The 11440-nt window shown below is 34.4% G+C and overlaps 1 protein-coding gene across 1 annotated transcript; it reads right to left on the bottom strand.

The window, feature by feature from the left end:
- Nucleotides 1–8485: 8485 nt before the first annotated feature.
- Nucleotides 8486–10189, bottom strand: LOC136803837 (uncharacterized). The gene is made up of 6 exons (XM_067060557.1): nt 10130–10189; nt 9874–10017; nt 9550–9677; nt 9233–9430; nt 8867–8963; nt 8486–8671 (listed from the first exon to the last, which is right to left on the bottom strand). Exons 1-6 carry the CDS (start codon nt 10179–10181, stop codon nt 8496–8498), a joined length of 795 nt encoding a protein of 264 aa, XP_066916658.1. The 5' UTR covers nt 10182–10189; the 3' UTR covers nt 8486–8495.
- Nucleotides 10190–11440: the final 1251 nt, after the last annotated feature.

The raw sequence follows: 11440 nt of genomic DNA, 5'->3' as shown, positions 1-11440 counted from the left end.
CCACAATCTCTTTATGTACATCTTCTTCTGTATAACCATCAACAATTTTGATACCAGCTTCATGCACTTTGAAAAGTATAGGTAAGGTTTTCGAAAATGGTATCTTCAACAGAAGTTAATTGATTTTTGCTGCAGCCATCAAATACAGTCAAATCATATAAATATTTCTTTGGTTGTTTTGTTTTGTCTTTACCCTTGCGGTAAACATTCTTTGGGCTATATTGAGGTCCTTTGCTCTTCGCTGAGTCAATAATTTCTTCAACGTTTTAAGATTTCTTTATTGACTTTCTTAATTTTATTCAATGAAAATTAATTAAAAGGAAAATAATTACTGGATAGCGACTGTGAAAATTATCAATCTGATGTGCACTCACTAGTCTTTGTTAACTTCTCTTCTAAGGACCTCTCTCGCAACTCAAGATCGATTTTTCATTTGTTTGCAGGGGGATATCGTTGCGTAAAAAGGTAGCTTTAATTTATCTGACTCAGCATGAAGACACTGCCTAAAATAAGCTCCTTTTATTCCCGTAGAAAACCTTAAATAAACTGGATAGTCAAGGACTTTTAATTGAACATCCACAATCTCTTTATGTACATCTTCTTCTGTATAACCATCAACAATTTTGATACCAGTTTCGTGCACTTTGAAAAGTATAGGTAAGGTTTTCGAAAATGGTATCTTCTAAAGAAGTTACCATTAGTTACGTAAAGCTGACTGGTTGCGGACCGATGACCGATGACCGAAGCTATTTCTGATGAAATTTCCTCCGAGCTATTTCCACAAGGAGCATATTCTATGTTATAATTGAATATAGAATTTTGAGTATCAATGCAAAGAAGCTTGTATTCAAGTCAAATTTCTTCATACCTCATCAACAGTAGACAGCACCAAACAATCAGATAGACAGGGCAGCACCAATCAAGCAACAGGACAAGGGAAATATAAAATTTTGTATAGCTATTCGTACTTAATCTACAACATTGCCCCTTGATTTTCCAACTTGAGGGTTGATGGCTTACCTAGCGCTAGCAACACCCAAAAGACCAGTATACTGTACAACTAACAAATAAAAGCAAAAAAGGGATTTATACAAAATATATTTTGAATATTTACCTGTATCATCACTCTCAGTTAAAACGCATAGTTGTATTTGAATTTATTAGCTAACAAATAATGAATAGAAGTTTTTCAATAGCCACCATCTCAAAGATGAATTCTCGTGAACAACAGAGAAATTCACCATTGCCCCTGAAAAACATGGGACAAAATATTTGTTTCTTCAATTCAGTTCTCCAAGCCCTCTTTTCTCTCGATGGTTTTCGTGAATACATTTTTAACCTAGTAACTGATAGTGGTCCATAGTTGTGAATACTTACACAAAGTTGAATCGAACGTTCGTTTATCCAATATCCGACTGTCGAAACGGTACAAAAGAAAAAGACAATTCCATACAGCTTTTGTTCTGGTTAAGACGTTAACCTTGCTGTCAACCTCTCCACTTCCTGGTGTGTAAATAACTTACAACAGGTTTGTCTATTAATTTTGACATAGCTCTTCTGATTCAAGTGCTTACTTTTGTTTCTAATAATAAATGAACATCTTTGACTATTCAGAGATTATCTATTTGTCAATAAAGCAAAATATCCTTTATTTGATCCAGCCACTCTCAATGAAAAAATTCTTCAATTTGGCTTTTATGTCTCCATAATTTCAACCCTGTTCGTTTAGAGAGTACCCAGGCTAGGTTCATTTTAGGCACTTCGCTAATGATATTTTTCCATTTCCAGACACTAAACTCACAGTCATGTCTTTCTTTACAATGGTCATGTTCAACTCATCTAAAAGAAAGGAAGAAGTCCAAATCTAATAAACGGGACAGACCAGCGATACCGTTGCGGGAGATCAAAATTTTGGACGAAAGTGCCATGTATTTAGCTTATTTAACGGATGAAGGGGTTCAGTCGGTCCTGCTACCAGACGAAGACCATAACATACGGATGCCGAAGGAAGAATGGCCATCAAAACTTTACCTTAGCAAGCCTGGACATAAAATCTTGGCTGAGGAACAAGCGAAAAAAGAAGAATTCGAATCCGAAATAAAGAGACTACGAGAGGAGAACAAGAAGATGAAAGAAGATATTGAAAAACTAAAGCCGAAAGTTGATGAATTGTGGAAATTGAAAGGTAATATCGCCACCTTTCGCAATTTCAAAAGCCCATATCATGACAAACGTATTCCCTCAAAAGAGATAAACCCAGCCATATTTAAACAATGGAAGAGTACTGGGAATCTTGACTCCTTCCAGAGAGAAGAGTCAAGAAGTTCCAGTATTGCCCCCAGTGGTTATAATCGGCCGAGTGACAATTTTGAACTTGCTAATAATCGCTGTAATAATTATAACCCATATTCCAAGATGGTTATTCTTGGAACAAGGGTGATTTTTATGACGATGATTATTAGTCGGAATGCCTTTGTCATGCCATATGTTTTGAATATTGTAAAGGTGGGGATCATTAGTATTTTCGCATTAGTTTTTCAATATCTTCTTTTGTAGTTCCTTCTCGTAATTTATTTACTTCAGATTCGGGTCCTTCTTTTTTCGTATCTTCTTCGCCTAAAATTTTATGTCCAGGTTTTGCGAAAATAATACAGTTTGGATGTCCTCTTTCGTTGTTTTCGTCTGGTAGTATTCTTGTGCTCATTCGTCCAATAAAACGTCAAGTTCTGTGTTTTTGTGCTTTCGTCCAACATTTTGATCTCCCGCAACGGTATCGCTGGTCTCTCCCGTTTTGGTTTGGACTTCTTCCTTTCTTTTAGATGAGTCTTTAAGGTCACAACGACCAAGTTGAACATTTATACGATATACGATTTTGGATGTTTTTTTTTGTGTTTTTTTGCACCGCTGCTTTATCTCCATTTTTAGTACCGGAGCCAAACCTGAAAAATAGCATTTTGCTTAACCCAAGTTTCTACAGGATAAACTATACATTTTTGGAATCCTCAACTATCCTAGTTTAAGAAATGGTCAGTCCCCAAACCAAATTCCTGGTCAATTTTTCATACTGGGCCCGAGTTTAGGTGTACTTTTTACCCTTTGTAAGGATTTGTTAAGGAAAATATCTTTCCATGTATGATATAATTTGCTATATCTCATGAATGAATTGACCAATTGCTTTGAAACTTTGCCAAAAGTTTCAAGATAGATTGGTAATCATCATTTGCAAAAAGTTTTTGCGAAAAATTATTTTTGGGGGTTTGCCTGGGGGAAAATGGGGAAAATTTGGGTATTTTCACTGAATTTTGACACTTTATAAGACTAGGACCTACCAAAGCAACTTTTAATGAGAGACAAACTTTGTGTTATGATAGAATTTGATGTGATGCACCACAAAAAATATTTGCCAACTGTATTTAGTATCATTTTCTGGAAAACAGAAAATTGAAATTCTGACTTGAAACTATGAAAGTTTTTGCAAGGCTTCAATGAATGAGTTTTTTTTCAACCTTTTGATTTTATTTGAGATTTTAAGTTTGTATAAGACCAAATTTTATGATACTATTTTTATACTAAGGGCGGGCCAGGGCTGAAATGAAACAAATTGGATTTCAAATTTTTCTTTCCAACAAAAGTAGCACTGTCTGTCAAAAATGAAATCTTTGTCATCCTTATAAATTCATTTTTATTTCATTTTTTACTTTATTGTATTTCGTATTATTCTATTTTCTAGTCCATGGAAAAGTCTGCAGTTGTTGCGCCATACGAAAGAAGTGTCAATAAAAATAATCTATATCATGATCCGTTCATCATACAATGAAATTTGTAAACTTCAAGTTTATGGCCCAACCAAGCTTCCTGGAAAAGACGAAGACATTGGCCATGTTATCTAACGAATGGGAACCCATTTGCGTTCAACTGTTCGGGATCATAAAGGTATAATGGCTATCATGCAATTACTCCTAATTATTACCATTAATGGTTCGGCTTTTTAAGATTTTAGCCAATAGAATAATTAGATAATGATCATTTCAATTCAACTGTCATAGCTACTTTTTTTTTCAAAAGTTGGTTGATCACCGTTATTAAATTTAGTCTAATTAGCCTTTAAAAAGTCATACAATGATGAATGGCACCGAATTCTTTTCTAACTTAAGAGGCTCGGCCCTTTTTTGGTAAATCCTTATTTAAAATATACACACCTGTCTCTACACACATTGATTTTAAATTCACACGAGTGTAAGATATTTTGGACTTTTGGTTATTTAAAAAATGTTTTTTTATGATTTATGAAACTGTCGGATGGGAAATCTATCGGAGGCAGAGGTCGTCTAACTCATGCAAAAATTGATGCCTTTCAAAGCTTATACGGCCACACTCTTCGAAAGAACAAAGGCGACGTAGAGGGGATGGAAAAAGGTCGCCGCACAATTACAGTAGCACTTTGAAAAAGCCGCAACACGAAGATTGTCCCGCTGGAAAAGAATCATGGTGCAAGTACCAGCTCGATATTGTGAATGGTACATAACACTATAAGCCAGCTAAATATCCCATCCCACCAGCTATCCAGAAAGTTATCCAACCGATTTTTGATAAGCTTGGAAACAAAGCATTTTTAGAATGTCGCAAGAAAATATTATCATCAAAGGCGAATGAGGCGTTCCATAATGTTTTATAGGGTCTTGCTCCCAAAGAAAAGTATTGTTCCGCTCAAGAGCTTAAGTCGGCAGTTTGGATTAGTGTTTGTCACTACAATAGTGGGTTTACTTGAACATATTTGAACCTTTTAAATGAAATGGATATCGAGATAACCAAAAGTATGATGCAAGTTTTCAGGGCCATAGACATAGAAATGATTTATAAATCGGACTACCACTTTTCTTACGAAACAAAGGTAAAGCGGAGAGTAAAGAGAAGAGAAAAGAACAAACTTGCTGATGCATTTCAAAAAGAAAAGGACTATAAATCTGGCGCGTTTCACGGAACATCAAGTAAGGCTCTTTGTTTTGTCTTTTGTGAGGCTCTTTGTTTTGTCTTTTCCTTACATCGACACTATCTTTCATGTTCTCGATTAGAAACTCTCCGTCAAATCTGATAAAAAAAAAATAAAACACATTCATTAGACTCGGTTCTTGTAAACACAAAATGTTTTGATACTTTCCAACCTGCTTTTATCATTTCTTATATGATTTTTAGTACAGAGCTGTAACATATATGTAGACTAATATAAACTAGTTTTTTTATTGAAAGAAATTTAATGTTTTCAATTCAACTTCTCTTACCCTAGTTCTTCCATTTTGGTACGTAGGACTGATTCAGATTGCCATAATGAAGGTGCAACTTCCTCTTCGTCGATCTTTTTCTGCTTCTTTGCCTTTTTATTCTTGTCAGTTTTAATTTTTGTATTCTGTTTCCTTTTTCCAGCCATTTATTTCAACACAGCAGATCGTAAGCAGAAAATCTTCTTAGGCAGTCTAGAATATAATAACGCAGCTGTACACTGTCGTAAAAATTTATAGTAAAACGAAGCCTACCCCCCTCGGTTTCCCTTTATATCAAGGTTTTTCACGTTGAAGAAAATTATTTCAGGGGGTCCTGAATTCATTTGTCTGTTTTGAGAGAGAAATTGTGTTATTTCGCACCTTTACGTAATTACACCTTTCTCAAATTATGACAAATTGCCGACAAATTATTTTTGTCAACAAACGATTATTTCTCTAAAATATTAAAACGCTTCTAGCTCAAAACTAGAAATTTGGTCACCATACTAGTTTTAACGAAGTTAAAGTCACCTATAGCATTTAGCTATGAAGTTAACTTTTTTTTTATATTTTCGGCAAATAATTGAACCCCTGGTAAACCATCTCGAGTTAAAAGTCAAGTAAGTAGAGTATGACTTGAGTTACTTGGCTTTTTCAGCAGAGATCTTTTTTTAGAGTTCGAAGTTTATTTCGAGTATTCCACGTTATTAAGAATTAACAAAATCTGTATACTTGTTTTTTCTCACGTAAGGCGAGTAAACTCTTAGTTTGAAAAACTCGAGCTCTAATTTTTTTCACGTAAAGCGAGTAAACTCGTTCGTTCGAAATGACTCGGGTTTTCAATTTTCTCACGTAAAATGAGTAACTCGTTCGTTCGAAGTTACTCGGGTTTTCGATTTTCTCACGTAAAATGAGTATCTCGTTCGTTCGAAGTTACTCGGGTTTTCAATTTTCTCGCGTAAAATGAGTAACTCGTTCGTTCGAAGTTACTCGGGTTCCAATTTTCTCACGTAAAGCGAGTAACTCGTTCGTTCGAAATTACTCGGGTTTTCAATTTTTTCACGTAAAGCAAGTAAAATAAAAAAATATCTAATTTAAAAAAACGCACGGACGGACCTTTAAAAATTTCATTAAAGATCATACTTAGTATCAACAAACTAAATAAAAGAGTTTATTCAAATTCCTTCTTATTACCTAGTATCCTGTTATGTTGTGAGATATATAACACCCCCTTCTCACAGACCCACTGGGAACCCTTCCCACTGGAAAAATTAGCCAAAATATCGTGCCCGGTGGAAAATAATTATACCCCAATTTTCGTCCCCACTGAAAATAATCAGATTAATCGATCCTCACTGCAAAATATCATGCTATTTATTTTTACCATCCCCACTGAATTTTCTGATATACAAACAAAAGATTTTAAACCCCGAAAAAAATAAGGGAATATCGATACATATCGAATTTCAGTCTGTTATTTTTATCCCCACTGGCTGAAAAGATTCCACCGGGTCTGTGAGAAGGGGGTGTTATATATGTTACATAACAATCATTTTCTTTGTTTCCCGAGATGTTCTGAAGTGTTTCAATATGGAAGTTTTAGGGCCAAATTTTGTCAATTAATCAACCTACTTTCGCATTTTCTAGGGGTTTTTGTCTTCGAGATTGTTTGACAATTATACTTTTTTTACTTTTTTTTCCAGAAAAACGCTGGCTGATGGTTGATTGAGTGGAAGAAATATAGTCAAAATATTAATTAATGATGGTAAAAATAATGAGTTTTCTCGACAAAAATAATACATTCATATACTGTACTAAAGAAAAAGTTCAATCTGACTCGAAATGGTTTGGCAAACGTGATATGCATTGAAAATCGTTATTTCCATCTATCAGCAGTAGCTTCTCAGTGATTGTCTGCATTGAAAACGTAAATCTCTTCACTAAAATAAAAGTAAAATTAGGAACGTTCAATAATTGCCAGCCCCAGGTAAAAATATGACGCACAACAATTATTTGCCTTTTTAATAGTGGAAATATAAGGTTTTTTGCAGCATGCTAATCTAGATATATAGTTCCCATTTGGGTTTTACTTGCTGATCTTTTCCAGGGCTTTTACACTTAAAAGATAATAAGCAGATAACTAACTACCTTTTCCCCTCAACTACACGCAATTTCGATGTTTGCAGAACTTTGGGAGCTATCGATTGATTACTAATTTGTAATAACTTTCCATGGAAGGAAACTGATTTCTCGTCCACCGTAAAGAAATCGACTTGGAATGCATACGCTTGGGAGTTGACCAACGCTATTACGACACTATTAATAGCTTTCGTGGACCTTTTGTATTTTGTTCCTTTAACAATTAAACTTCCTCTCCGGTAACACGAATAAACATCTTTTTCCAGACAACCACTGACAAATGTTTCTTTTGACACATATACCCAATTTCTTTTTCTAAAAAAGAGGTGTTCCCTTGGGTAATACATGGCGCTGAATGATTGAACTCAAAAAGACGAAGAACTTTTGAAATTTATAATATTCTTACATTCCCCCATAGGACAATGATCTTAGGAAGCTCTTTAATACATCACGTGTATGTGATGATAACAAAGTCTCGCGCACTTCCTTGATAGCAGCGAACCTTAAAAGTATCTATAAGTTATAAAAAAATAATAAGTTATAAAGTTCAACTTCAGATGCAAAGGCTTGATGCAAAATTTTGGATGTTCTTATAAAGAAAAACGTGTATAGACTTATTTTGACAATAGGTGGAAAAGCTATTTGAAGAATAGATGATGTTTTTTTCCTTCTTCTTACCTGTTTTGTTGTATTTTTAGTCCCGTGGACTCTTTTCAAGATCTCACCATTCAGATTCTCAAAGCTGAAACAGGACCAACACCAAGCAGCGCCCCACCACTCAACATAATCACACAAGTGGTACAGGTTATGAACGTTCAAACCACATTTGCCAAGGTTATGCTCTATAAAAAGAACAAATATCAATATCAGATGCTTTGTATTGAAGCCAAAGTTTAAGATAATTCAAAAAATATAAATAAAAAACAAACAGTACTCCTAGTATTTCATAACCATATCAAGTAGCGCAAGGCGCAAAACCCCTTTCTATACACCCCTTTTTATGAGAATAACTTCTATAAGAATATCAGTAGGGTAAGATTTCGAAGCTAGAACAATCGGCCTAATAATATACTTACCGTATAGTTTGGCAAAGTCTTCTTAGAAAGTTCGAAAATATTTTCTAGCGTTTGTAATGTCATCTCTCGATACTGAATCGCTTAAAATGATATGAAGTCCTTCCACCAATAAAGAGAAGTGATTCCAGCACGTTTCAGGTAAAATATCTTTGAGACATGGCAAGGCGTAATAAAGGATCCATGACCTGAGTTCGTTTGCTACAAAGAAAGTGTTTCATTACAGGTTCCTTAAAGATCTTAAACGCATCACTTTGTTTTCCCTAATAAGCAATTTAATATGAAATTTACCCTCTATTTGGAATTGGCAGAGTCCGACTTTAGTTAAATCTTTTTAAGTTGTTAGGATGCCAAGTAGAAAAAGGTAAAGGATTAAATTGACAAATGAATTATCACCTTTTAGGTGTCCAATATTTCCGTCTATCTTCCTGGGCCTTCTGCTTATAAAATCAGGTGGTTGCATTTTCAACAATCGCTCGTCTACATCGTCAATCTAAGTAACATAGGAATAGACGATATCGGATTTAGATAAATGCAATGCATTCTGGTTTCTAGGGACTCTCAAAGGAATTATAATAGATCAATTATAATAGATTATAATTCCTTTGAGAGTCCCTAGAAACCAGAATGCATTGCATTTATCTAAATCCAATATCGTCTATTGAATTTTGACACTTTTTTCATAACTTTATAGAAATTAAAACTTAAATCGTTTTCTTTACTCAAATAGAAATTTTAAGAATTCAACCCTAATTTACTCACATCGTGTCCAACGAAATATGCTGGGTAGGTTTTGTGTGCCTTGTAGTAGTTCTTGTGATCTCCAACCTCAAACCATAAGTTTAACAGTGTCTTTCCAACGCCTAATAATATCCCATGCATATAGTCAACAACAATTCCATCCCTTATGCTGAAAATTGGAAGGGCCATAAAGAATGTTGCTCCTTTAATACCGTTTACCTATGAATGGAAAAGAGAAAAAAATTAATAAATTCATAACGAACACAATACTTTCTTCTAAATTGAACATAATGTTTAGTGATTAGTAACTTTTGCATTAAAAAGAAAATAATATCTACTGTTTTATTTTTTTCAATAGCCTCCCGGGCATTCGAGATTGAGTCTTCATCTGTTCGATCTTCTGCATTTTTGGTCGCTTCAAAGGAATAATAGTGCGAATATCCTTTTTTATTGACCACGTGAGCACCTTTAAATATAAAAATACTTTATCTTTATTTATAAATTTCGCACTAAAATGTTAAAATTGAGTACCCCCCATGTACGCAAGCGTGCGCATATGCCTAATACTACGTACTCTTTCCGTTATTTCCCCCCTTTCAAAAAGAAAATGAAATGCTAACCGTCTGATAAAAAAGTGTTCCTTATCAAACGTGACCTTTTACCTTCGATCAAGCAATCTTTACACCCGTGTGCTCCATTATGTCCAATCATATTTAGAAACTCTGATTTTGCAGGCAAATCAAGTGATCCTGTTATCGCAGCGACTCTAATTCGACGTTCTTCGTGTCTCAAGCGTAGCACTAAACCTAACCAATTTGAAAAAAGAGAGTTTTACATTCTTTCCGTTAAGTAAAAACGTCCAATCTCAGCCGTTACTGAAAACAATATTGAACTTTTTAACTTGATAAAAATTATTACCGTTGTTATAAAGATTCTTCATTTCATTTACAAAAGGCTCAAGAAATGTCATTGTTGGTGGCTTTCCTCTTTCTTGCCAAACTCCCCAAACTATGATATTTTCTGTTTTGAATCTTGCATTGGGTGGTAGCTCATTAATCACAGCATACATGGGCCAAATATCCTCCCTTGAGCTTTTATATACTTGAGCACCATCAGTGTTGAATGTCAGCGTTAGATTTTGATTCTGATGAAGAAAACCGCCTTCTTTACAAATTTCTTTATACTTTACACCATCAATGATGTCGTTTATTCTTCCTTCATTTGTTAAATCGGATCTTTTATTGAAGGTTTTGCACAAAAGATCCCATACACCTTCACCTTCAATAAAAATATAAGGAAAACTAGTAAATTCAGGTAGACTCCTCCAGTGATAGAATCACGGCTTCAACGTTATCCTAAGTATTAGAGGTTGGTTTTTTGAGAACATATCAAACAGGTCGGAGTAAGATTTCAGCATGCGTTTTTCACGGTAATATTCGTAATTTTAACCCATCAGAAGAAAAATAAGCTTTAGAAAATCTATCCCTAGGAAAGAGTTCTTACGTTTCAAAATTTTCTTTATCTGGTCTTCAATTGAGCAAATGCTGAAGTAGCATTTTTTCTTTTTCTTCGTTTGATCGCCTGAGTACCTTTTCCTAATACAAAAATATCATTACATATTTCCTGTCAGTCTAAGCTTATTATCAACGACGCTCAGCTTCGAAATATTATTTGATAGTTGATCGATTTTTATACTGATCGCTGATTTTCAGTCTTAATTAAAACACAATAAAGTGAGGAAATATTTTCACAAACCAATTTAAATAAAACAATTTAATACCCTTGACATTGTGATGTGCTGCAAGACACAATATTTTGATCAGTAGGCCAAATTGCATGGCATTTTTCGCAATACTCCACGAACTTATAGCTCTCCTCTTCGATCGATTTATCGCGAACTTTTTTCATTTGCTGAACGAAAATTTTAATCATAAGAAAAAATCTACGTAATATACATACATTTATATTATCAAAAACTAAAGTATTTTCCACCTGTGTACAGGCAATCGGACCATCAAAAACCCATTAATTAGTCGGAAGTCAATCCTCAAATGGAAAAATGGAATATAATTTGTACAAGGCGCGTGCAATGGTCAATAATTTACTTTTCTATAACTTACCTTAATAGTCCTGAAAGCTTTGTTTTCTTTAGGCATATGCAGTTCAAGTAGAGCTAAGAGATCTTTCATCGCCTCATCCGAAACCCGATGGCGCACTGTAAATCATTTA

This window comes from Clytia hemisphaerica, unplaced genomic scaffold, assembly GCF_902728285.1.
Source record: "Clytia hemisphaerica strain Z4C2 unplaced genomic scaffold, Clytia hemisphaerica genome assembly, whole genome shotgun sequence".
Taxonomy (NCBI): Eukaryota; Metazoa; Cnidaria; class Hydrozoa; order Leptothecata; family Clytiidae; genus Clytia; species Clytia hemisphaerica.
The sequence above is the reverse complement of the archived record's forward strand: the minus strand, read 5'-3'. Positions and strand labels throughout refer to the sequence as shown.

Excerpts from the sequence above, each read along its gene's own strand:
- LOC136803837 (XM_067060557.1), bottom strand. The coding sequence starts at position 10,181 with ATGACATTTCTTGAGCCTTTTGTAAATGAAATGAAGAATCTTTATAAC. Across the intron at positions 9,678-9,873 it reads TAAAGATTGCTTGATCGAAG|GTGCTCACGTGGTCAATAAA; the intron begins GTAAAAGGTCAC and ends TTATATTTAAAG. Across the intron at positions 8,672-8,866 it reads AAATATTGGACACCTAAAAG|CAAACGAACTCAGGTCATGG; the intron begins GTGATAATTCAT and ends CTTTCTTTGTAG.